Genomic DNA, 27447 nt, shown 5'->3' with positions numbered 1-27447 from the left:
GTCCTGGCCATTGTCCACTCTGTTCTACCTAATATGCTATTTTTCTTCTTTAAGCCGATTGTTCTGGAATGTCCTTGCTGGATGGCATCTTGTTCAATTCACTCCCCCTTGTTATTTTAACCTAAGCCCAGGTAATCAAGGCCAAGATTTTAATTATGTCCAGCATCAGGCAGTATAGGGCTGGTAATTATTTTAAAAGGTTCCTTGCTGCTGGAGAGTGAGAAGAGAGAAAACCAATGGGGTCTGTGCCCAAGACTATTTCCAGTCTTTGTGCTTTCAGCTCAACAATTCTGGGGCACTTTATGGCAGGCTTTGTAAAGATTTAGTCGAAAATCAACTATGGATTCCTCCCTAATTGGCTTGGCCAGATTTACTCTGTTATTGGTCAAGCCAAGCTGGCTTCTATTATGCAGTGCACCGAGGACTTCTGGCGTTGCGCTTATCCTAATGGAGGCTGGCTGTTTTTAGAAGCAATTCTTGGTGTTGGTGAAGGCCGGTATCATTATGTCCTCTGAAGTGAACCCAGAAGGACAACCATCCAATACAGCATTTAGACCTTTGATTACAAAGAGCAAGTCTTGGAGTTGGCATTTATATGCTAGAAGAGTATGTTTTGTTTTTGTGTTTTCTACCGAAGATGAAACAAAACTTCCTGTTTGTTTCTGCCTCTTTGGGTTGATTCATGAAAATGCTCAGAGTAACCAGTCCAAGCAGGCAACACCTGCAGCCATGGGACATCATCAAAGAGTGGCTTCTCTTGGCCCAGGATACCCAAGAGTGACATCAGAGGGGGGCAGTAGTGCTCTGTCACTTCAGGCCCAGCACCACTGGACTTTTCTCTTTCCCCTGGCCTTGTAAGTCTGTTCAGGACTGGGCAACCCCAAGGGAAGTGGCTCAACAGAGACATCGTGTTGTGGGATTGGGAAAATTTATGGGCACTATTAGCATTGAGCCCCCACTGGAAGTTGTTTGTGTCGACAGAAGAGGGACAAAAGCGAGCCTGTGTCTGGAGAGTTTGTGAAGGTAGAAAAGCAAATCATCAGGGCAAACCCGGAAGAAAGAGTTCAGGGCTGCCTCTGGAGTTCACATGAAAGAAAGAATAGTGGAGAATCCCATTTTTCTTATAATCCCGGAAGGACATTGTGTTTCCAAGTGCCATTTGCACGAGTGTGGTGAGGGTATGCTATATATACGAGGACATTTACGGTCACTCAAAAGTAACTTGTCCCTTGCCCACCCCCATCAGTCACCTTCCCAGGCCCTTGCTGGGGCTTGTACAGTTTTGCCAGGGGAAGTCACCTATGGAAAGAACATTTGCACTATAGAACTGAGCTCATTAGAATCAAGATCAACTTAGAACTCTATAAATAAAGATATGTTCATATGTAAAAGACATATTCTCTCTCTCTCTCTCTCTCTCTCTCTCTCTCTCTCTCTCTCTCTCTCTCTCTTAAATACAGACATGCATTTTACAGGTTTTAGAAAACCAATCTAACATCTGTTTTGCTTTCCTTGTTAATTCCATCCCCCTCCACCCCCTCTGCCCTCACCCACCCCTCAATTCTAAAGTAAATTCTTCAGCAAAGCCTCATTTAAAAGATTCTATAGACCCTGCATTTTTAAATGATTCCCAGAGCTTGTTTTTGAAGATTTTTCTTCCTGACCCCTCACCCCAATCCCGTTTGGCCAGCCAGCTAGCCAGGCAGTCATTCCAAGGGCTCAACCTTGACAAATCTGTGCCTTCTGGTGTGTCTCGCTAACAACTGGCACCTGTCAGTCTCCTAGGGCCTGCCAAGCATCAGTTGGGCACCAAGGACGATGGCAGTGACAGTGTTGTATCAGCAAGAGCAATAGCCCACAACTGTGATCCAAGCAAACTGCCAGATCAAAAGCAGTTCTGCTAAAGGTGCACACATGTTCTCTTTCTTGATACTTCTACTGTGGTTAGGTTATCCCTCTGTGAACTTTTATTTATTTATTTTTGATCCTGTTTTTTCATTCTTTTTTTTTTTTTGAATATTCTAGAATCTCGAAGCTTGTTCAAGAGAACAAGAATCATGGCATTATATAGCAAGTAGCAGTGAGGAGGTTGTTGCAATTGTGCAGGTGGAAATGAGGAATGCCTGGACTCTTTATAGCAATCTGATTGGCACAGGCTGCCTCCCGTTGGCTTTTCACATTGGAACTATAGACCCATCTTTCAAGACTAAGTGTAGGTGTTCGATACGGAGTCTTTCCTTAGTGCCCACCCTGAACAGGCTTGCACTCTCCCTCCTTTGGCGTTCCGCTGTCTCTGGCACATTCTTTTTTCTCCCTCGGCACACATAAAATCTTGTTGCACATCTCTGTGTACATTTCTCTCTTCTGCTTACACCCAGCTCCTTGAAGGCAGAGCCAGACCTTTGCCTCCTTAAATACTTGGCACAGCGCCTGACATTCAGTGAGCTCTCAATAAATGTGAGATGAATGAATAATCTTGCTAAATAAAGGCAGTGGCTATGGATATGGAAAGACAAGGCCTAATTTGGGAGATGATTTTTAAAGTTACACCAGACGTTGGCAAACCATGGCCCACAGGCCAAATCCAGCCCACTTTCTTCACTGCTTTTATAAATAAAGTTTTGTTGGAACACAACCAAGCCCATTTGTCTATAGTTGTTTTCATGCTATAATGGCAGAGTTAAGTTATCGTGACAAGACCAGATGGCCTGCAAATGCAAAAATATTTACTATTTGGACAATTGCTGAAAATGTTTGTGAACCTCGGAGTTAGGTGACCAGGATTAGTCACTAGATGAAGGGTCATGGAAAGGAAAGAGTCAAGACTTTTCCTTTTCTGCTATCTCCTCTGTGCCTCATACAGCACTTTGCTCCTGAGTGATAATATTGGCCAGTAGGCCTGTAGGGACTGAGAAGAAATGCCCCTGGCTGTGGGGCGGGAGGATAGACAGCCTAAGGGAGTGAGGTGGAAGAGAGACTCTGTAAGAGAAGGCCAGGGCGGTAAATGGCAGGGAGGAAGAGACCTACCTCGTGCTTCTGCCTGATGGTGCTTCTCATGCTTCTGCTCTCTCTTAGTCATCCAGTTTGGCTTTGTCACTCTCTTTGTGGCTTCCTTCCCTCTGGCACCTGTGTTTGCCCTCCTCAACAATGTCATTGAAGTTCGGCTTGATGCAAAGAAGTTTGTCACGGAGTTGAGAAGGCCAGATGCTGTGAGAACCAAGGATATAGGTATGTCCCCTGCTTACAGGCTGTGCAGGCCCGTCCCCCACCACCACCCTCACACTGTGTCGGAATTCGAGAGGCCTGGGGGAAACCCTTGACTCTTCATCCCTTTGAGCTCCTCATCTTCAGATCTTTAGCTGCTGGGAGGCCTTCAGAGGCCACATTATCTACCCCCACTTGTCCCCCTGGTTTCCAGACAGGGGGACACCTAAGCCTCTCCAGACAACCCCACTCCTAGAGGGCCGGGCAAACCTCCCTGGGTAATGTGCCTGCAGAGTGTCACCCTAAGCCACAGGGTTGTCATCACTGGGCAAAGGGTGGGAGTGACCCAGATGCCCTCCTCTCTGTCTTACAGGGATTTGGTTTGACATTCTCTCTGGAATCGGCAAGTTCTCTGTTATCAGCAATGTAAGTATTTATACTCATGACACCCTAGCTGTGTGGGAAGGGCTTTCCAGAGGAGCTGAGGTCTTCAAAGCAGGAAACCAGCCTTTTCCATTTGGAGCTTTATTTAATACAACCCCCTGGTTAATAGTGTATACCAGCCTTCTAACTCATCACTAGAGCTGTGCCACTTAATTGTTAATTTCACTAAGAGAAGGAAGGGTAATTGCCCACCAGAATGCATACCTTCCACTTAAGAGTCAAAATCAGATCTTTCCTCAGAGCCAAGATTAATAAGGAAAGAATTCTATGTATCTAGCCATCTCCTTTCTGTTCTACTCCTGAGCTAAACAATACCTGGAGCATTGCCCAGGCTGCAGTTCCTAATTATGGTTCCTCCAGGTTGTCAATGCAAAGTCTTAATTATCCCCGTGGACTCTGGCACTGTGTAGGTGAAGATAGGACTGGAAGGAGAGAGCTTCTACCTGTTGTGATCTCCTTAACTGCCTTGCCAGACGTGTCCACATTTCAGAGGAAATCCTGCTGGGCCCAAGCCAACAGCTCCTTTTGCTTCTGCATTCTGTATGGATGATGGCCAGGCAGGGCCTCCTCTTTCATCGCCCAAGAAAATATCAGCCAGCTCAGTGCACACCCAGACAGCCACAGCCCATTATTCCCTTGGGAGAGAAACATTGATTCTGGCTGTGACATGGTGCCCTACTAAGAACACAAAATGGCTGGAGAGGTGTGAGGGGAGGCAGAGAGGACCAGCTCGTTGCATTTCGAATGTTTGATGTAGGAAGCACACATTCTGAGGCTAAGAAATAAAGTACAATTTGGAAAATAGATCAATAGCTACTTTGGAGTCATATCTACTAGAAAGGCCTTGAGTTCCAAGCCCTTTCAGTCTATACAACAGGACAAGAAGTTGTACTTCCGTGGCCTCTCTAAGACTGCTTCACTTATCTGTAAAAATGGGAGAGAATAGCAGCATCTACCAAATAGAATCATTCTGGAAATTAAATGAGATGATGAAAGGACAGGTAGCCAGTGCTCCGTAGTTGTAGCTACGATTATTATGTTACTCATTCTCAAATATGGTTATGGCCATCCACACTCATATATACATTTAGAAAACAATACCTAAGCTACATTTTTAAAAGGGCTTTAATTGTTGGTATGGAATACAGTATAAACACTTGCCAAAAAGATTTAAGATATTCTTTGCAGAAAGTACCTCCACATTCAAACATGCAATCATTCATTTGTCATTTGGTTTGCTCTGTAGACATTTGTAGAGTGCTTAGATATGCCAGATGCTGTGTTGGGTATGTGTGGTTCCATCCAGCAGGGCCCACTCATTTCCCCTCTATGTCTCACTTTTCCAAAGTAAAATGAACGAAAGAACCTCGTCCATGATGTTATGTGCCAGATGGTGCCAAGAGATAATGGTCAAATTGTGGGAATTGTGGAACCATATCCTTGGTACTCCTGGCTTTCTGGTGTCACTCAGGGGCAGATGTACATGGTTATTCAGTGGGCTTGTGCATTGTTCCTCAGTGGCACTCTCATCTCTATTGGTAATTTTCTCAGAAACTCTTCCATTCTGCTCTGGCTTGGCCAACACCGGTGTCAATTCAGATATCTCAGAACTGATTTATTCCTTCCAACACCAAATGGTCCAAAATGGCTTAGCATCCTTTGCTCCAGTGGTTGTAATTGACTGTCTTGACAGCCACTGTCTTGTGGATTTACTTACACATCTCAAAGGTGGAAAAACCAGATAAGTCAGCTACTTGAGCTCAGAGATAAGGACGTTTGTATCAATCAGAGTAGTGCCTGTGGATGGGGAGCCACAGAGGGGACAGTCCCTCAGCCAGATGGACCTTGTGCCACCTGGACAACACCCATTGTGACCTCTTCTCAAGTGCTTGTGGTTCTGTTCCTCAGGCTTTCGTCATTGCTGTCACCTCCGACTTTATCCCCCGCCTTGTGTACCAGTACGCCTATAGTCACAACGGGACTCTGCATGGTTTTGTCAACCATACCCTCTCCTTTTTCAACGTCAGCCAGCTGAAGGAGGGGACACAACCTGAAAACTCACAGTTTGACCCGGAGGTTCAGTTTTGCAGGTAAAGTAATCATGAGGGGGAGGGCAGCAGAGGACCCAGAGTGGTAGGCCCAAGGAATTATCTGGGGGACCTAGACTTAGATCGTTTTCCATTCCCTTTCCCTCCTATCCCAACCCAATTGCTATAAATCAGTTTCAATAACTCATTAAATATTTACTGAGTGCCTTTTGCTGGACACTGTGGAGCAGACAATGAAATATACAAGGCCAGACAATTAAGTTCATGAACTCACCCTAGAAAAAGTGCTACATAGCTCATTGCTGAATATCACTATGGTCACCTGTGAAGTACTCCCCTTGGGAAGCTATGCACCGACGCCAGCACCTAGTCCACCCTTCAAAGCAATTTTGGAACTCTTTTTCTGGAATGGCCATCAGAGCTGTCACCGAATTACCCTTGATGTCCTGAATGTCATCAAAATGTCTTCCTTTCAATATTTCCTTTATCTTCGGGTAAAGAAAGAAGTCATTGGGGGCCAGATCAGGTGAGTGGGAGGGTGTTCCAATACAGCTATTTGTTTACTGGCTAAAAACTCCCTCACAGACAGTGCTGTGTGAACTGGTGCATTTCGTGATGCAAGAAACATGAATTGTTGGTGAAAAGTTCAGGTCATCTAACTTTTTCATGCAGCCTTTTCAGCATTTCCAAATAGTAAATTTGGTGAGCTCTTTGTCCAGTTGGTACAAATTCATGAATCATCCCTCTGATATCAAAAAAGGTTAGCAACATCATTGCAACAAGTTCGCAAACTTAATTGTCAGACCTCGTATAACCTTGTCTGTACCACCAAGGAGTTTATGGTCTGGTTGGGAAGAAAACTAACAGAACAGATAGGAAATAGCAGGTTATTTGGTGATTATTTCTAATATGGACTGTAAACATTGTAAGTATTCAGAGGAGAGGGAGACCAGTGTTGGCTAGAATAGAGAGGTAGGCTTCCCGAAGAGGCCACGGGGAGTTCTAGAACAGAAAGAGAGAGTATCCTAGATGGGGAGTCAGCATGGACAAAGTCATGGGGGTGGGGATGAATCTGGGGTGTTAGATAAACACTTAGGGACTAGGTGATATTGTTAGCAAAGAGAATGCTTAGAAGATAATAATAGGGAATAATCCAAGAAATAAAATATATGTAGAAACTCCTAAGATAATATAAGCCAAAAAAATTGTTGAATTTGAATAGGTAGGATAAAGTAAATAATGGGAAAATTTGAAATCTTACAAGAACTTTAAGGTGACATAGGAAGACACTGACCTTTTTAGTGTCAAGGAATGATCAGGTAAATGGTAGGCTCTGGACAATTGATCTGGTCTCAGACAGGAAGATGAACTAAAATTGGGGCTGCTCAGGGAGGGCAGCTGAGCTGCTGCATCATTCAGACATGAATCATGGTGGGCACAGACCAAGGTGGTGGAGGATGAAAGGAGAAGATGAGTTATTTCATACAACTCTTTCCAAATTGGTGATAAAACACATAAGAGAAAGTCTCAAAGTTTGAGAGATATCTTCAAAATTTGGACTGAAGTTAGAGGACTAGGAAATTGTGGGTCCACTGACAGAGATGGGGAAGATACTAAGAGACTCTAATTTTATGGTATATACGATGAATTTTATTTCAATCATGTTGCATTTAAAGCAGTAGTAGGAAATCTAAGGGGAAATTTTCATCTAACTCCTAGACACTCTAAGCTGGAATTCCAGAAAGGTCCAGGTTAGAGTCATGATGGAAAACCATCAGCACAGGGATCCTTGAAGCCAAGAAACAGAAAACTCTCCACTATTCACGTAAGAAGGGCAAATAAAGAGAAGAAGAGCAGAGGCAAATAAATTATTTAACACTTTTGTACTGTGGCTAAATGATAGTCCCCATAAAGGACTTGATCAAAGATCACACCTCATGAATTAAAAAAATAGAACAATAACTATAACAAAAGCAAAAACCTAGGAAAAGGTATTGCTAGGAAGATGTAGGGCTTTCTTGGACCATCCCCAATAGTGTCTGATGTGAAAGCTGTTGATGACTCTATTGAAGAAGCCAGGTTTCAGTTGTGTTTGCAGCACTGATGACCCTGGGCATGTCTGCCATGGTTTCCCGCCTGGGACACCCTGGTGTTCAAGGTCAGCCATGTGTGAGATGGCTGCTTAAGTTCAGATTCACAGTCTGAGACCACAAAAGAGAGAAAACGAGTTGGTCTTCCCAATCCAGATGGCTGAGTTAAACAACCTTACCAATGTGTGACTTAAATAGAAGGGTAGTTTTGTTTCAGGAGCAATAACTTTAGGGTTCAACTCTAAGCAACCAAGAAAAGATTCAAAATCAAAGCCCAGATCAAAGAATAGATGAGTAAATTTATTCACAGATATCAATTTATATCAACCTAGATGTTTCAGAAACTTCCACATCTGGGGCTATGAAAACTCTGACTCTTAGACTGAAGTAGCATGCAGGCCGATTTTCTACTAGACTCTGCACGGCCCAGGGGCTGCTCCTCCACAGGCTGGTATGCCAGACTGTCTGTCCATGGTGCTGGATTTTGGTCTGCAGATCCAAAAGCTATAGTTCCACTGCACAGAGAGTCTGTACCAGCTTGAGGCCTTTTCTGGTAGCTTCTAGATCTGCTCCAGCAGGGTCTATGAAATCAGTCAATAGGTTTACATTAAACAAGCAGGCTTTGGAAAGTGAGAATTATACAATCATTTTTATAAGTGGAAGATACCATAGAAATCATCTTGTTGAAACTCCTAATTCTACATAAAAAGAAACTGAGGTTTAGGAAGTTGAAGAGTTCTCCAAGATTACAGAGGTTTCTGATGACAAATCCTGAAGTAAAACTCACATTTATCCAAGAACACAAGCTCCCACCTCTTGGTGCAGTGGGGGAGCAACACCAGTGTGACTTATCGTGTGAGGATCCAAGGTTAACACTGTCTGTTTCTTTAGTTAGTCTAGAAGCACATGTCTGTCCAGAGCACTGAGGTTCTCTGACCGTGCCCCTGACATTCAGATCTTCCAGTAACACATATGAATATGCTTTCCAGATATATCAATGGCTTAAACAGGCTTAAACGCAAAGGAAATTGAGTGACCCCATATTGAACGTTGAGGGTAGGCCTAATTTTAGGCAATGGTTGATTCAATCGAGTCTGCTCCAACCAAATGTTTCTCTGTCTCCCAACTCCATTCCAGTTGATGTGGTGTAGTTTCCAGCTCTATATGACTGCCAACAACTACACACCAGTATCACACTGGGTCCAAGACCAGTGAGAAAAAAGCCCATACCTCTTTCCCAGTGACCTCAGCAAAAGTCTCATTGCAGCTCATTGACTAGGATCAATATGCATGCCCTACCCAGATCCAATCACTGTAACCAGAGGAATGTAATACTCTCTCTATGGCTTTGGGACCATTAGGGTGGGGGTGGGGGTGAAATCATCTGCAACTGAAGCATGTGATCCCTAAGTAGGAAGTAGTTCCCTAGTGAAAAGTCAAAATGAATGGATACCATTCAGCCAAAACAACAAATGCTCATGACACCAGGTATTATTAGTACACAGGGATCAGATCAAGATTTCCTTTATCTGCCTTCGGAGTCACTGGTAAAGAGCCAGTTGTAAAGCCCCAGTAACTCTTCTCTCCATTGTTTTCCTACGAGTTGAGGGCTTATCTGTGGCCCGTTTTTTTTGAAAATTCTGCCACTGAGTGCATGTGTAGGAAGTGAATTCTGTATTTCTGCCAAGACACTTTATTCACAGAAAATAGATCATTCCAGAATCAAACCAAAATGATTTTTGGAGCATCTGATCATTTTTTCCTTATTCAGTACCAGTGAAGATTATAGGTTTATTATGCAACTATTTTTTGAGAACTTACTATTTGCTTGGCATTGGTTGTATAACAGGGAGCAAGACACAGTGCCTCCCTCAAGGCGTCTAGATAGAGGAGTTAAGTAAGTAAATAAGCAATCAAAATATAGCTTGACTAATTTAAAGTAGGGTCACTGCAGGGAGCTCTGAGAGCCCTGAGGACGGAAGCCATGCGCCTCATCCAGACTTGAGCGTTCAGGGGAAGCTTCAATGGAGGTGAAACCTGCAGAATGAACAGTACCAGAGTGGCCAGAGAGATCGTCTTGTTGAAACTCCTCATTCACATGACCAAGCCAGCCTGGGTGGCGAGTGGGGTGGGAGGAGTGGTGGTGGATGGGAAGGGGAGTGTCCAGTGGAGAAGGAGTGTCCAGGGAGAGCAGTGTATTCCAGGTGGAGGGGCCAGTTCATGCTCAGTGGTTGGGGCTGGAGTGAGAGGGCTCAGCTGTGAGAGAGGAGGCTGGAAGAAAGCACAAGTGCCGGACCAAGACGGGCATGGTGGTCCTTTGGAAGTGTGTGGACTCCCTCTTAGGGCAGCACACAGCCACTGAGAGCAGTGATGATGAGCTCAAACTTTTCCTTGGTGTTGTCTCTGGCCGCAGTGTGAAGAGTAATGGGGTACATTTAAAATGAAGACATACTCCACTTTAAAGTGTAAGCAGATGTCTAGAGAGCAAGATCAGCAGAGCATCTAGATAGAACCAATCAAATAGGTGTGCTTTACAGGCTACCTTTCCTAATGGATGAGAAGTGTTGATGGGTATTTCTGCCTCAAATGGGTCCTATTCAGTGCATGCTGTGGGAACTTGTCTGGGTCATCATATTCTCCGGAGATTTAGGAAGTGGAGACATGACCTACTGATGTCTTTGCAAGCTAGGAATTGTCAGTGGTTAGAAACAGAACTGAGGGACCAAGGAAGTGAGAAAGGGAGAGGAAGAGAGAGAGAGAGAGAGAGAGGGAGAGAGAGAGAGAGAGAGGATTGGAAATGGGGAAGGGACTATATATGAGAAAGAGATTGTGAGAAACAGAGACAATTCGATAGCTAGTCCCAAAGCCAGCATTTAAAACTGCATCTGTGGTGGGAAATGAAGTTTGCCCTGATTTTCTGGCAAATAGTGTTGGGAACTCGATGACCCTTCTTATTCTTAGTTTTCAGTGACCTCTGGAGATAAATGTGGTCAAATAAAACTACGGTCTCCGGCTCCAACCCAGCCTCACCAGGGAAGAGGTATCTTAAAAATAGCAGTAAAAGTTAGGACAAGTCTCCAGCTTCCTATTTGAGATGCATTCCCAGCATTTTTGGAGCAACGTTGGCTTCAGCCATCTAAGTGCTCTGGCAGGGCTGCTCCATAAACAGTCCTGTGACGTCATTCTATAAGCAGGATTAGTGGCCACTTGACAAGGTCGAAGGACCACTGCATCCTGGACGATAGATGGTGGCTTGGGCTCCCAGCTCAGCTGCAAGGGAGCAGAAATATCAGTAGGGCAGGGCCTGGCCAGGGACCTGGGTTCCAGAGCTGGAGGAGCCAACCTGGGCATGGTCAACCCAAAGGGTCTTCTTGGTGGTGCTGGGCCTGCAGAAACAGCATCCTTGGGTGGCTCCTGCTGGGTTTTTCTACAGGACCTAAGTTCTTTCATATCCCAAGTCTTTGAAGAGGTGAGTTCCCTCTCATCTGCTTTTTGCTGAAACCAAAGGCAGAGTCAACTTTTCTGAGTGTTGCTTTTCCTGATCTTTGTCAACCATTAGACTGACAGGGTTCTCATTAGTTCCTAATTGCCTGTACTGTTTTCCCTTGTTAAAGGCAAATTCAGAAAGCAGTTTTAAGTAGCTCAGATGGTATGAAATTACCGTATCTAATTGTGTTTAGCATTAGCATAACATTAATTTCCATTGGGACTAGTTAAAAAATTATTTTTACATGTCACTGATTGGAGTTAATAAATGCATTTGCTGACTAATTCATAATGTAATTAAAACCTCATTTTAAAAAATTACTGATTGTTGATAACCAACTCCTCAGTTTGTTATTTCAGCACCCATCCTGCCCAGTGATTTAGTATTGTGATGAATTGTGGCAGATGTCACTGGTCACCTCTGCAAGGGAAGATGGAAGGGGCCATCTGAGCTGAGTCTCTCTTCCCTCTCTGCACCTCAGTTTCCCTACTGTAAAAATGAGGACTTGGAATAAATAATTTCCAAAGATACTTTTCTGCTTAAAAGAAAAAAGTTTATTACACATGTAGAATATTAATTTATTCCTATAACAATTCTAAACATTACAGGCAACCTCTGGAACTCTGTCCCACCCCCACTCTAACCCCTGCCAGGTTAATATATTTGTGTGAATCTTTCTAGACATTTATCCATGCAGTAACGTAAAATAAACTTGTAGAAACTTTAAGGTATTGTTTCATGGGTTTGTTTTATAATACTGTAATATATTTTGAATTAATGGAAAATTAATTTCTTTAGGGAATGTATAAATTCAACTCAATCGATGTAATTTTTCATAGTGTTAGAGCAATCTAGATAAAATGTTAATGTAAACTTAAAGTTCAAAATCTTAAAGCTTAAAAATATGTTGATTCTTATATTGTACGCAAGTCTGTCTCAGTTAACGCTGTGATTTTGCTCTCGAATCTTAGTATAAAAATGTATTGGGTCAACTGAATATTGCTGTTAATTACATTCTTCTCTTGAAATTATGAACTTTATTATAAACATAATTCTGTATGTGCGTATATGTGTGTGTGTAGGTGTGTGTGTGTGTGTATAAAGGCACTCTCCTCAGCCCCTAATCCTGTGTGTTTGTGTCTATATATAAAATTCTGTATGTATGTATATATTATATATGTATATATATAATATATAAATTATATAATTTAAATATAAACATTGTATATATGCAATTTATAATATATAATTAATGTTATTTATGTTAAGTATTAATGTATAATTATTAATTATATTTTATATAGATATATTGAAAATATATATTTATATGTATGTAAAAGGAAAAGACTCTCTTCCCAGCCTCACCCCAGTCATTCTCTTCCAGAAGAAACCATTGTGTCCATTTTCTGTGGAAGTCTCCCGAAATCACATTCACATGTGTTGTCTTATTGAACTCTCACTGTGTCTCCCTTTAATAGTGTACATGCACATGTATGTATTCTGTTATCTGTGTTTGGGGTGAGAGAGCTGGAGTGTGCACCGTCTGTGTCCTCAGTACTGAGATACACGTTTTGTTAGCTTCACTTTATGGATTAGAATACTGAGATCCGGAGATGTGGAATAACTTCCTCGGGGTCTTACAGTTAGTAAGTGACATAGCCACTCCAAATGCATACTTGCTTTTTAAGCACTCTGGTTGTTTCATTACTGAAAGACTCTCCTTATTAGAAGGCTAAAGGGAACTTTCAAAATTAATGTTAAGGCTTAAAAAAATTAAAGGACTGGATGGGTGAGGGTGAGATCTGGGAATGATTTCTGAAATGATATCCCTGAGCTTGAATCCCGGCCAGCAGATGCAGGAAGTGACCAGATATGGAGGTCACCCAGTGCTTGGCTGCCCAATGGGGCTGTGGTCTACCCAGCTCCCTCCACCAGGGGAAAGGTTCTGGTTTGGGAAAGCATTTGAGCAGATGGGAATGGAGCAGAAGTTACTTTCCACCAGCCTGAGTCTCGCCTTCATTTACCTGGACATAGATCCTGAGAGAAGCCCCTTTCAGTCGTGGAGTTGGCTTACTCTTTTTGATTCATATTAGCACCATGGGAAACTTAGAGTGTCTGTTCTCAAATACTTAGAAATCCCCCTGGAAAGCCGGGGGAACTGGGAGTCAGAGTATCTGTCCTCTTTTAATATAAAAGGTGTATTTCATAAGTTACCTTCAGTCAAAGGAGAAAGAATAGCTATTGTTTACTGGGTGCATAGCTGATGGATCACGTGGCGTGCTGAGTGCCCCTCTCTGACATTGCATCTTCATTACAACTCTGTGAGATGGAGAAAGTTGAGGCCCATTTTATAGACGATGGCCTTGGCCTTCAGAACTTTAGGCCAGAAAGCACAGAGCTGAAGTGATGGAGGCAGCATCAGAACACCTGACTACAAAGCCTATGCCTTTGCCAGGGATGTGCCAATATTGCCTTGGACTTAGAAGCAAAAGAGACAACTGTCACCATGGGGGCACAATTAAGTCCTGCAGCCACTTTGTCTTTTGTGGACATTTCTAGTCTCAAAGCTAATTATCTCTTTGTTTAATTAGTGTCTTCTAGTTACTCAGTGAAAACATTTGATAAGCTTGACTAAGAAGGATGAAATTTTTTTAAATTATGGAATCTGAATTTATATTGGAATGTAAACAACCAATCATTTACCTGGTGGCAGAGGCTTATTGGAATCAATGTTTTTCAAACTATGATTCGTTAATGGGTTATGAAATCACTTTAGTAGGTCATGATCAGCATTTTAAAGAATAGAATAGAATAGAAAAATATCAGTTCGTTTGCATACAGCAAGGAGAAGTATGTTTTGTGTAGTTTTTATCTCAGTGACATATTTATACATTAATTTAAAATGTATTTCTTACTACTGTAGGTCACCAGTTTTAAAAAGTTAGCTTTAGAAAGAAAAATGTGAACAGATGCGTAATTTATTAAATAGTGTGTTATTCTTTTCCTTGGATAGCTTGCCCTGTAGTTTCTAACAGAGCACTCTTAACCCATCGGTATAGGGGTATTTTCAAATAGAGTTTTCTGGACATATCTCTGTGTTAGTCTTTCCTCAGATGCTTGATGAGATGGGTGTGCCTGTTAGATTCAAAACAGTTGTGGACACTCAGGGAGGGCAAAGTGACATTTCCAAAAGCTGTGTGAGTTAGTAGTAGAGGTGGGACACTAGAATTCGATTATTTATGGATTCTTTTTCAGACTGGAAAAAAGCAGGGTGAGCAATGGCTCTCATACTGAGGTCAGTGAACATCTGTTCCTTCATAGATGGAGCTAGAGAACAAGAGAAACAGACTTTGATTACAGCAGGAGATATGGGGCTAGACCTAGGGAAGGATTTCCCTGTGGTAAGGAGTGGGCGTGTGTGTAGCACCCCTCCTTGGAGGTTTTGAGAAGAGTAGGATCCGTTCCCTTCTGCCATAGGGTCCTTTGTGGGGCAGCAGGAGGGTGGGGGAGCTGAGTTATTTCCCACCCCAAGATGTCCTTATTCCTTTAGCCACGCTCTCCCCCTCTCCCATTAGCAGGCATAATTGGAGCTGGCCGTGTTTCTGTCCTCAGCCACGGATGGATGTGATGAATGCCGTGGTGTTTTACTGGACTGCAGTTAGCTTTGCTTTTCATCCCAATGTCAAACCAAGCCTGCAACAGCTGTGATCAGCTGTTGGAAGAGGGAGAGTTGGGTGGAGAGGGAGCAGCTCCTGGCCTCTTGCCCAGACCTAGACGAATGCTTAGTGTCCACCTCTCTGTTTGTCTCTTTCTGTTGCTCACTCTATTTCTAGGCCTTTTCTGCCTTTTCATGTGCATCTCTATTCAGATTTTATTTTTCCTCTTCCCTCATATCTCCTTGGGCAATTGGGAGCCACCACACTTTGACATGAATCCTTCAGAGCAGCTGGTGCATTCAGGGCAAGGGAAGCTACAGAGAGCACCCACTGAATACCCCCCCCCCCAAAATTGCAGCTGGTAGTAAGGTGCTCTGTGATGGTAGGAGAAAAGCCTGTGTTCAGCCAGACTTGGCTTCTCGCCTTGACCTCTTGCTGACCATGAGATCTTTGCCAAGTACTTGAACTTCTCTGAGCCTCAGTTTCCTCCTGTATCATATGGGGACATCAGTGTCTGCCTGAGAATACCATTGTGAAGATAAAATGAGGACACTTACAGAAAAATTTCTTGATCAGAGACTGACACATACTGTCTGTTCAGTATATATTCATTTCCCTTCCTGGCCACTCCGTGGACAGAGTCCCCACCCTGCCTTCCTTGGCAGCCGTGCACCCCACATGGTGGCCTGATGCCACCCCACCTCTTCCTCCAGCCCGGGGTTTGCTTTGCTTTCACTGAGCATCAAAGCTTTGTTGAATTCCATGGAGGAAACTGTTTCATGAAGGGTCATAATTCTTCTGGTACCAGCTTTTGTAATTTTTCCAGGCTTAGAAAAAAGTGAGTCTGAGAAAATGAGCCATTTTTCACATGCGTCATCCCAAGATGGGGGTGAAAAGGCAACAGTGAGGAAAAGTCCTGGACCTCTCCATGAATCTGAGGAACTCACGTCAGGCACTGACATTTTATTTCTTAAGCCACCTAGACAAAGTGTAAAGATGGTTAGTAAAAGAGGATGATACTGACCAACCGTGACTATTACCACCAGCCCTTCCCCACCCTAAACTCATTCAGCCGTCAACGTGGTTGCTGTCAGCTTTCCTTTGGGTATAAGAATGCAACTATCAAGTGAGGCTGGCCCCTCTCACAGCCACAGTCTCAAAGCAAACACCTGGGGATGAAGCCCAGGATTGTCTGCTGGCACCTGTAGTTTCACTGAGCCGATGGGCTACCGAGAACTGTATGAGGGTCTGTGGACCTCCCCTCCCCTCTAGAGGCCAAAAGCCAATAGCCAAGATTCACTGTTTTGGGGTCCTCTCGTGATTCCTGGACTCCTCTGGAGGGAGAATCCAAACACCGAAAAGAAGCTTTGGGAATGTTGGAGAAAGAGTAGGAAAAGACACTTCTAAGCTGACATTGGCTTTTTGGGACTTTGGTCCTTTGAGTCCATGGACACTTACTGGTTGGATTCCTCCCCTCTGCCCCGTTTCCGAAGTTTGAGAGCCAAGGGCTGGCCTGCTCCTTTGACCCTGAGGTTTCCCTCAGAGAGGTACCCCTCTCCCCTCCATCTCTTCCCAATCTTAACAGCGTATTTCTCTTCGGGCAGGTTTAAGGATTACCGAGAGCCACCATGGGCCCCGAACCCATATGAGTTTTCCAAACAGTACTGGTCTGTTCTGTCTGCCCGTCTGGCTTTTGTCATCATCTTCCAGGTGAGTTCTTTGGCGAAGGAGTAGACAATTAGAATTCAAGCTGCAAGAGTAAAGACAGCCATGACCCCTTGCCTGCCCCTCATCTCCACGTTTTCATGGCACTGTGTGACACAAAGGGTCTTCGCATGTAGCAGGCAGAGTGAGTGCTCGCCCCCTTCCCTGGGTGAGGCAGGAAGCACTCTTGAGAGGGCTTCCATTAATTGATGGATTTTCAGAAAGAGACTAAAACACAGAGTAAGGTTACAAGACAGATGTGGAATAAATTGCAGGGTGGACATAGATTCCCATTTAAACCTCAGACAACAAAGGGAAGTGGGAAGAGCAGTAGAAACCAGAGTCTCAACTCGAATGCAGACAAACAGCCCCACCTGAACCTTTCTTCTAGCCCTCTCGGCTGGCTCCCTCCTTTGTTAGTGTTGTTTTAGCCCCTAAGACATCTGGTGAGGAGGCCGCCAGAGCCATCGCCATGCCGGAATGAATAGCAAACTTGAGCCCAGTGATTCCTATCTCTGACAATAGCGGCAGCTCCAATTGCACTGCCGAGATTCTCTGAGTGCGAGGCCCCAGTTCCCACTCGGGGTCCTGCCGCTCTTCAAGCAGGGCTGGAGCACAAGCCCAGATCCTTTTCTCATAGACTCCCTCAGGCTTTTGTATTCCCTGAAGGCAGCTCTCTGGAGGGCTCTAAAATATCCTGCCCCCGACCCCAGCCCAGGAAGTGTAGCAATCCACCGGCTAGTCTTTCACCTAAAGAAGACAGTCATTCTTCCTCTGGAGAGATGGGGAGATATATTTGAAAAATTGCTCAGACATCCCCCTGCTGCCCCACCTGCAGAAGTCGCCTCACTTTACCATATGTCACCTGTAACATTCACTCATACAGTAAGGAGCTGGTTTAAAAGAAGAGTGTATGACTCAAAGCAGCTCTAGGCTACTTAAGGCAGCCAGGAGCCTCTGGAAGCAGCAGTTGCTCCCCAAAGTCTTCCCCTGGGCTCCTAAGGGACACACAGGGTTCAAGGTAGAGCTGTGAATAGGTTTGGAGCTTGGAAGACAGCAGTGCTCTGTCATCTTGTTCTGGGCTCCATCACTGTCCTCTGTGTCTCAGAGGGGAAAAGACACATGACCACATAATTGTCAGGCAGAGAAGAATATCACAATTGAAGGAGTTATTGGGAGGGTGTGGGTGAAGGTGGCTTGGGGAAATGGGTGGGAACCAGATTATGGAAGTAGCAAACATTTATTGGGCCATGCTGATGCTGTTGTAACATATTCACCCACTTGAATGGAAAATGCTCCCGGGATAATGCAGTCTTATCCTACCTGTATTGATAAGCGAGGGGATGTGGCTCAGAAGACAGAAGGGAGCCAATTACAAGTGCAAACAAAAGGTTAGAACTGGTAAAGGGGAGCTGGAGGCAGGGGTCCCAGACAGGCCAGTGTGATTAGAGGAGCTGAAGTAGAATGGAGAACAGGATATCATGAGTGTGAATAATGGGAGGGGTCAGCTAAGGCCAGAACTCAGTGCAGAGACTAAAGGCCCATCTCTGATATGGAGGGCAGAGGGTCAGGTGCAAGGAAGAGAGAAGCAACTAGCCTCGGGGAAGCCCTGGAGAGGCCATTGGGCCTCAGGGCCACTCCCCAGGAAGCTCTGGAGTAGGGTACCTGGAGGCTTCTAGGCCAAGAAGCCAGAGCAGGACACATGAGATGGGCTGGAGGAGGCGAAGAAGCAACGCTCAACGCTTATCGAGCCCCGCAATGCATGAGGTATTAACCCATTCAACCCTCGCACAACTCTAGGAGGTAGAAACTGTTACTATTGCACTCTCTACATAGGACACGGGGACACCAACAGGCAGTCATGCTTATTGGCTAAGATCACCTGCTCGTAAGTAGTGGAGCCAGAATAACAGAGGCATCTGCTCCCGGGTGTGTGATCTTCACGGCTGCACCCTCCTCCAGCCCCACTGCTGAGACGGTCACGCTGATGGGCAGGGGTGGACAGTGGCACACGAGCGTTCCCGGGCCAGGCCCCTCCTCTCAATCCTCCTCTCTTGCTTGTGGCAGAACCTTGTGATGTTCCTGAGTGTCCTCGTGGACTGGATGATCCCGGACATCCCCACAGATATCAGTGACCAGATCAAGAAAGAAAAGAGCTTGTTGGTGGACTTCTTCCTGAAAGAGGAACATGAGAAGCTCAAGCTGATGGACGAGCCGGCCCCCGGGAGCCAGGGAGAGGGGCATCAGAGCAGGAGGAGCCGGGCGGCCAGCTCGGCCCCCTCGGGCAGGAGCCAGCCAGGCAGCGCTGCGTCTTCTGGTTCTCAGCACACCAACGTGTGAGTGAGGCAGCCCCGCCACCAGGCGGGCTCTGTTGCAGTGAGAGACCACGCACAAGCGTGTCTGTGCATCCACACGGTGTGTCTGTCCTCTGCCTGGATCTGGCCTGAGGGGGTCTTGAAAAGGGTGTGTGTGTAAAGAGAGAGAGAAATTAGAGAAATCCAATGAGAGAATGAGTACAGGAAAGATTTGCTGCTTCTCAGAAACTTCATGCTTATGTTTGTTTTAGGTTCTCTTTTGAGCTGTATCCTTTTGGGGCATTGGTACCCTGTTTGGGGTATATCAAAACTCAGTGAAAGAATTGAGTCTCTGTATCCCAGAATCCCCAGGCACCACTGGCTTTCCCTGTGTTCCTTCAGATACCCTCTCATTTCAGATGGCCTTAGGCTGTGACAGAAGCACAGTCAGGGTACTGTTCTGGCACCCATCATCATAAGTGATTCCTGACCCCCTTCCCACTATCACTGACCCCAAAAATCCTCTGAGTCACTTGCCTCTGGGCTGTCATTTGCATCAGTGGATGCAAATTAAGTTACAGGGCTGATTGTTGTGGCCACTGGACCTGATGGTGAGTAGCAAAAGTTCAAACTTAGGATTGTCTTCAGTTCATGTCACAGGGAGGCTTTGAACTAAATGCAACCGACCATCATTTTATGCAGATTAAGGTTTAAAATAATTAAATAAACTGAAACATTCTTTATAAACACAGTTCTCCTTGTCTTTGGTTTTCTCTCTCTGTCTCTGTCCCTCTGTCTCTCTTTTGCATACACCCCCCCACCACCAATATTTGTTGAGCATCTACTATGTGCCAGGCATTATTCTCAGACTAGAGATACATGGACACAAAATCTCTGCCTCATAGAGCTTACGTTCTAGGGAGAGAGAGACAATAACCCAGTAAATGTATATTGTTTCAGATAGTAATAAATGCTGTGGAGAAACGAAAAATAGGATGAGAGAGACAGGCATTGTGAGGTCACAGGAAGTGAGGGATTGACCATTTTCTATACAAATTCGTTTCGAACCCAAGGTGGTTAAGAGCTTGCACATTGCAATGCTAACATCGTTGATTGGTAGCAGCCTCCCAGAGCTCTGTGGTGAGAACATTTTCAAGTATAATTAAAAACAAGGGTCAAATGTCGTTCATCATTGCCTTTCACACATCTCAACCCCACCTGCTGCCCAGAAACCAGGGGCACAGCCCTCTTCCTCTGGACCTGGCCCCAGTTCCTTGCAGGTCAGTCTGACTAGTCTTCACTCAGCGCCTGCATGGAAGCTGCAAGGAGGCCCATGCTCCAGAGACTTGCTGTTCTGATATTTCAACACATCCGGTGATGTGAGGACCTGTGGGAGCTTGGGCTGGTCATTGTTCCTCCCCATGGTTTCTTGTTTCCTCCTGGCCACATGCAAGATTGTGCTGCCACCAACACTTGCTCTGGAAAGTGGTCCCTTCTTTTAAGGGGATCTCAGGGCATAGATACAGCTCTTAGTAAGAGCAGAAGGCAGTCATGTCCCAGGCCACTCATGCTCAAGGAATCCTGTAATAACTTTCAATTACATCACACCTTCATGTTCAAACCTGCCATTTGAGCCTAGATTCAAGCCACAGTAGTATAAAAACATTGCATAATCTTACAACAGGCTTCAATTAATTTGGGGAGAGTGAAACGGCCAATAGGAGGCAAATTGTATTCCAGGGGTCATTTATGACAGGGAGACTCCAGGCCTGTAAAAAGGAGGATATCCCCAGTGACACCTACCAGTGTGGATTGATATTTCCAGGAACGAGTAATGGTCCACAGTCAGGGGGTGCTTCCACCACCAGGGCACCCACTTTGTACTGACTGAACCACACCCAAGCCCATTGGCTGCCATGGCTGGTTCAAGACCCCACCTCTTTTCCTCTTTCTTTTTAAAATTGAATATTTTTATATAATCATAGAGGTGAAATTTGCACACCAAGAAAGTCAGACAATCTAAAAAACAAAGAAGAAGATAGTAAAATTACCCACAATCCCAAAACCTATAATCAACATCAACAATTACTGTGTTTTTTCCTAGACTCTCATGCCCTCTCAAACAAATCTATACTTTTAATTACAATTATGTGGTGAATGCTGTCTTACCTTTTCTTCACTTCATGTATCTCACCAATCCTTTTATCCCATAATTTAAGTCCATCCACTCAAAAGCATATACCAAACACCTACTGTTTTGTAGGCTCCGGGGCCATTTGTGCCATGTCACTCACCATAACAAGGATTCTGGTCCCCAGGGAGCGTATGCTCTTGTGGGTGAGCCAGAAAGACAAATAATAAACAATGAAAGTAAATTATATAATAATGTTAGAAGGTGGTAAGTGCTATGGGAAAAAAAAAGGTAGAGTGATGTAAAGAGCATTAGTAGTGGGAGAGGGGGTCCGTTTTATTTCTATTGTATAGATGGGCCTCTTGCTTTGTTTTCACCCCATCCTCCTGACCAAGTGCAGATTGGGTGTGCAAGCCTGTGGTGACCATAGCTCAGGCTGTAGGGACCAGGTCAGACCCTGGGGTGGTCTAGATGCCATGAAGAAGGGAGATTTTATCTGACCATATGCAGGTTTCTACCCTGAAAAGGCCCAGCTTCCTCCCACTACCACTGCAAGTGAATTAGGAATTTTGTGATTTGCCCCCACCCCAGGCCCAAATCATCTCAGTAGCATGTTTCTAGCATGACTGCTAGATGTGCCTGCCTTTTACAAACGGCAGCAGTAGGAATTTAGGCTGAGAAAGAACTTTCCAAAGGACTTGTTAAGCTGAGTGGAGAGATGGTAGTTGCAGTCTGAATTTAAAAACAGAGCAAACAGTAAAAACTCCTTTGAACTCTTTAAGGAAACAATACATTTTAAATTATAAAATACAGAAAAAATTGTGAGCAAATATCTGAAACACTGAAGAAAGAAAAAAAACATCACTACTGATCCTATTCCCTTTCTTTAGAAAGAATAATAGAAAATATTTTTGGTTTATTTGTATTCTTATGGAATATGTGCATTCCCTTATGTGGATTTGTAATAGCATCTATTTTAATTATAAAAGTAATGCATACTTATTGGAGATGATTTAGAAAAAGCAAAATGTAAATAAAGTTCAAATCACTCAAACTTTCATTTCTAAGAGATGCTTTGTTATCATTCTTTTTTTCTGTTCACTAATTTTAATGCACAGTTGAGATCACTCTACACGTACTAACTTTTAAACTTGTTAACAGAGAAACAGCCACGGGCCCTAGGTAGAGGTTATTATAAAGTAAGGCTTGATGACAAACAGTATTTACCATTGAGTTCATTAGTCTCCTTATTAAGACCAAAAAGAAATGAAAGCAACTTAATGGTTGATTTCAGTAAATCATCTTGATGGTTATTTTCCTTATGTGTTCTTTTTAAAAAGAAGTGTCTGAAATTCTCTTGACCGTTTCCTTCACTCTCTCCCCTTTCACAGCCCCTCCGCCTCAGCACTGTCCAGTGTGATTCCACTTGTGGAATTATGGAATTACGCTATCCTCAGCAAGGATTTTTAAAGATGCAGAAAATCATCACTAAGTTCCTTCTCCAGAAAATGGCCATTGTTTTGCTATATCTAACTTCGTTTTTCTGTGAGAGAAATGAAAGTCTTTTGTTTTGCTAATCGTAGGTTCTACTCGTATGTTCTAACCTTGTAAACAGATTAGCCTTTGTTAAGAAAAATGGGAGGGAAACAGAACAGTTGCTCATCTAAGCAGCTGTAAGTTGTAGTGGGAGATGCCACCAGGCTTTGGAAGGCATTTCTAGGAGCAAGGACAAGAACAAGATGGGGAAACCCGGGAAACAATCTTTTGTCCCATGGCTGTTTTGAAATATATAACCAAACGAGTTGGGGTTAAAAATGAGTTCAGAAAACTTTCCTGCCTTTTTGTATTGTCATAGTCATCCCTTTGTTAGCCAGGATACACCTTCAGGTAAAAATCTTTTTAACAAGGTGGTATTAAAGATGCACCAAGTTTCCTTCAGGACTTAGGTGGTTGCTGCCCAGCTGCAGTTGAGACCCTATCAGAATTGCCTTCATTGGAAGGGCTGTATGGACCAAGGCCACTCCTCTGGCCTGGGACAGCCCATCCAGCCACTCATCACTGCAGAAGGGTGAGGCCCACCTTGCTTCAATTCCAGAACACTCCAAAGGGCCACCCCAGCTCCAGAGCTCCCTGTGGGACTGGCGGAGGTCTCCATTGCCACTGATTGCAGCTCGGCTCCTCCCTCTGCCTAATTCTGCTTTTCTCACTTCTCCAAGTGTTGTTCTGGAGCACACTTCCCAGTACCCTGCCTGCATGCCAGGTTTGCCAGGTATACAGTCTTGAACTCAGAGGCAGCTTTCCAGAGAACCTGAACTACCACACGGAGCATTTGCTTTTATGTGGGAATGATGATTTGGCTGATTTACCATTTCCAGGTCACCATCCTTTCTCTCAAAACAATGTGGCTATGGCAATCAATCCATGCTCTGCCAGGCTTTCAGAGGACAAACCTTTGGAATAAGCCTGATGGTTATTTCTTTGTAATTTTTTTTTTCCTCCTGCCTTGGTGCTAAATTTTAAAATGTATTCTTGTATTTCAAAAATGTATCTTGATAGGAGTTTCTTTTATTTAATATACCTAAATGGGATGATTGCATTCAGCCCGCATGTTCACTTCTTTATCAGCTCTGAAAAGTGTTCTAGCACAGGAATGGATTCCAATATATCCATTCCAACTGTTTTGGTTACTATAAGAAAATACTGAAGGGTTAGATTGATTTTCCAGTTTTTTTGTTTGTTTGTTTGTTTTATCTTCACGTCTACCTCTTCTTTTGCAATGTTTTTTCTCCTTGTTTTCATCCTCCATACTTCAGGAACATGCTCTTTCCAAAATATTGTTACTCTTTTCTTGCTGCTCCCCACAGAATCCATCCACCCATAGCAGGTCTTCAAATAATGTCATTTCATTCAATGTTGTTTTGTTATAATGTTGATGTGGAAAAACAAATCAATTCTCAGCCAGGGGCCACTGTCTGTGTGGAGTTTGCACATTTTCCCCATGTCTGCATGGGTTTCCTCTGGGGACTTCTGTTTCCTCCCACATCCCAAAGATGTGCACGTGAGGTTAGTTGGCATGTCTAATTTGTCCCAGTTTGAGTGAGTGTGGGTGTGGGTATGAGTGGCACTGCGATGGAAGGGTGTCCTTTCCAGGGTGGGTGCCCGCCTTGAGCCCTGAGCTGCTAGGAGAGGCTCTGGCCACCTGTGACGCTGAACTGGAATCAGCAGGTTGGAAAAGAATGATCTTACTTGTTTTCATTCATCTTTCTTAAATGTAGGTATAGCTTACATTCATTCCAATGTTTAATAGTAGATGTATTTGGGTCTTTATTTAGACAATTGGTGATGTTTTTGTGACCAGAAATATGTCGTAGGAACTTAACTCCTATTTATATCAATTAGCCTCTGGTAAAATTGGTTTCCTTATACGAGTAATCATTTGCTTAAAATCACAATACCCAAGGACCTACTGAAGCGAAGACTTACTGTATAATCTCCAGTATATTATTCCAGCAGCTTCTAAGCTCTCACGTCTACGCATCTTCATGGATAATCGGGAAGAGAGGTAAAGATTTACCCTAAGTTCTCATAACCCTACTTCTGAACTTCCTGTGCCACTGCTGGCCTCACCTTTATCTGAAGTACGTATTTACCAAGAGACATTCCGTCCTAGTAAATGAAGAGGTTGGACTTGTCAGGTGCTAACTTCCATCCTGGTCCTGACATGTACAATTGTCCAGGTTCACCACAGAAATTGCAAAAATGAAGAGTGTGGATGAGTGTTGATGACTCAGGCTTATCTTTCCTGTTACAATTCTGCTCATCTTTTGCAACCCAGGCCCCGGGCATCTGTGTCTCAGGTAACCTAACCCAATTCAGTCCATGTAAGTTTCGTCCAAATTTCCACCCTTGCCCCCCCACCCGCACAGTGGTATTTGATCTGCTCAGCCACAGCAGAAGGTGCCAGAAAGCAGAACCCGCACTTCAAGGCTTAGCCACACATTCTGGAAAACAAAGCAGATGTTTCCTCAGAAGGCCTAGTTGCATATCAGGTTAGCCTCCTGCCCCCCCCATCCCCTTCTTCCCTGTTCTCCTGCACAGCACTGAATGGCAGTGCCACCAAAACCATATCCCTTCAGAACCAGGCTAGAAGGTGTTCTCACCAGGACTCACCCAGTCACAGTAGAACCCACTTATTCTTCTGACCTTCCCACGGCTCGTGCAGCTTTATCTGCAGAAAGGAGGTACAAGGCAAAAGCCAGATGGGAATTCAAAAAGACAGCTCTCCAGATGAGTTCAGGAAATTTTGTGTTTTATTGCGCCACCGTTCACTCCCTTCCTGTTGGCCTAACAGAGCAAGGAGTAGAGGACTGAGGTTTCCAAGCCAGGATGTCTTCCTCAATTAGGGGAATGAAGCCACAGGCCCTAAGGGAAAGAGGCAGGCTTTTGACATGGATCTCACATCATAACCTACTCCTAGTTTTCTCCCAGCATGATGGACTCTGGTTGGCCTGCATCTAATTCTTCAGAAAGTGTGTTGTCAACTTCTATCAAGAACCACATCTGCTTGGTCTGAGGGGGGGCTGCTAGTTGAGAAACAGATGAGGCCCCTAAAATAGGCCTCTTCAACCCTTTTCCATGGGCCTCATTCCTACTACTTTCTCAGAAACTTTTCTCTGTCTCAGTTTTCTTAACTGCCCACCCCTGACTTCACTGTATTCCTTCCACCTGTCTCTTCTGATTCTTTTTTCCTTGCTTAGATTTATTGTTCAGTATTCTCTCCCCATTGTGGCAAAGAGGCTGGGTCCACAAGAGTCCCTAAGGTGTCTTAGCCTCACCGCATATGTACCAAATTCAGCCTTACCAAGGCACTCCCAGATCTTTGTATTAAGCCAGGTTCACCAGCCGTCACTCCCCTTACACACAGGGACATGCCCTGTGAGGCCCTGGGGGTCTTTCCTGCCACACTGATCCACTCTGACAAATGCCTATTTTGGACTATTAGTTGGGGATCTCAGAGTGTCGAGAAGAATCAGTCCATTTTCTCCCCTCTAAACCAAGCTGAATCTAAGGGTTTGCCTGTCACACTGCAGAAGTCGCCATTCTTTCTGCTCTCTGGTAAATCCTTCATGATGTAAAGAAAACCTTTGTGTCAGTCTCCCCTGAATCCAGAGCCTTCTAATCGGATCTGGCAGAGATGGTGTCTGGGGTGATGGCCGGGGGTTGCTGACACTGCCTCCCACCCAGATGAAGAATTTGAGGTTCTGAGAAGCTCTGCCTCTGCTCCTGAGTTCACAGCGAAGACGTGGCTGAGCTGGAGTCAAACTGCATTCGGCCTCAGCCCCAGAGCCTGTGCTCTTCACTGCTCATTGGAGGAAAAGGAGAGGTGCACTTCCCAGCTATCTGTGGAGACTTGTGGAGACAGAGTCTTTCATATGGGGCCGAGGGAGTGTACTCTAATGGAAAATATACTCTGTTTTGGAGCCAGACTTGGGTTCTAGTGCCCACTGTCCCAGTGGAGCACACTCCATAGCTTCTCTGAGCTGCTTTCTCCATTTGGAGCATGGAAATGGTACCGCCCTGCCCTGCTTCCTCCTTAGGATGTCCTTGGTAAGCCACAGAGCAGAAGATCAATATGAGGGAGTGGTGTCATAATTAACACACACATTTCTAAGAAGACGAACATTATCATTAATGGCTGAAAGAAGCGTAGATCCAGTATGAGATCCATTGGCAGAGATTGTTGTGGCCAACGAGAAACCTAAAATCCAGGCGAGACCATTCCCAGAGGATGGCACAGATGCCAGGAAACGGAGGGTCCGTGTGCTGGAATAATCTCTGCAGAGTACCCGGCACTGCCTGGTTAGTACTCTTGGCATCAGCACGTTTGCTAAATTCCATTTGGGGTGCATTTCCAGATGAGTAAACTATGGAGGAGGACCTCAAATGCGCTATCACTGCCCAGGGTTCACTAAAGAATTATTGTCTTTTCTCCCCACTTCTGTTAACATGTCTTGGCTTCTAAAACAAATGCCTTGCTTTGACGTTGAGTAAGTATGTCGTTGCGGTTTTTTAAAAACATTGCACCGTTTCCATTAAAAACATATCAAGTGATGCCCAAGTATAAGTTTCAGTCTCTAGACCACGATTTTCAGAAAATGCATTAATTTAAACTAATTTTTCATGGTTTTTGTGGTTTCCCTGAGTGGTTCTTTATAAATGTCTACCAAAGAAAAGAGAGTTTATTGTGGGAGCAGAATAGACTTTTAGACTGAAACGCTTCATCATCAAGACTGAAATCCCCTTAGAAGAAAACTGGCTTTTCTACTGGTCATTGGAGGATTACTTCATAGCATCACAGCACATCTAGAATCCAAGATGGTGGCTTTGGT

The 27447-nt window shown here is 44.3% G+C and overlaps 1 protein-coding gene across 1 annotated transcript in view; it reads left to right on the top strand.

The window, feature by feature from the left end:
- ANO2 (anoctamin 2) overlaps positions 1-19678 on the top strand; it is a 309076-nt gene extending 289398 nt beyond the window's left edge. The window contains exons 21-25 of the mRNA XM_074326158.2: positions 3076-3228; positions 3578-3630; positions 5557-5738; positions 16534-16639; positions 18701-19678. Of these exons, the coding sequence (XP_074182259.2) occupies positions 3076-3228; positions 3578-3630; positions 5557-5738; positions 16534-16639; positions 18701-18973 (767 nt within the window). The 3' untranslated portion in view covers positions 18974-19678. The remainder of the gene's footprint in view (positions 1-3075; positions 3229-3577; positions 3631-5556; positions 5739-16533; positions 16640-18700) is intronic.
- Positions 19679-27447: the final 7769 nt, after the last annotated feature.

This window comes from Rhinolophus sinicus, chromosome 1 (assembly GCF_057876585.1).
Source record: "Rhinolophus sinicus isolate RSI-liver-muscle chromosome 1, RSI-T2T, whole genome shotgun sequence".
Lineage (NCBI taxonomy): Eukaryota > Metazoa > Chordata > Mammalia > Chiroptera > Rhinolophidae > Rhinolophus > Rhinolophus sinicus.
This window is presented reverse-complemented; position numbering and strand designations above follow the sequence as displayed.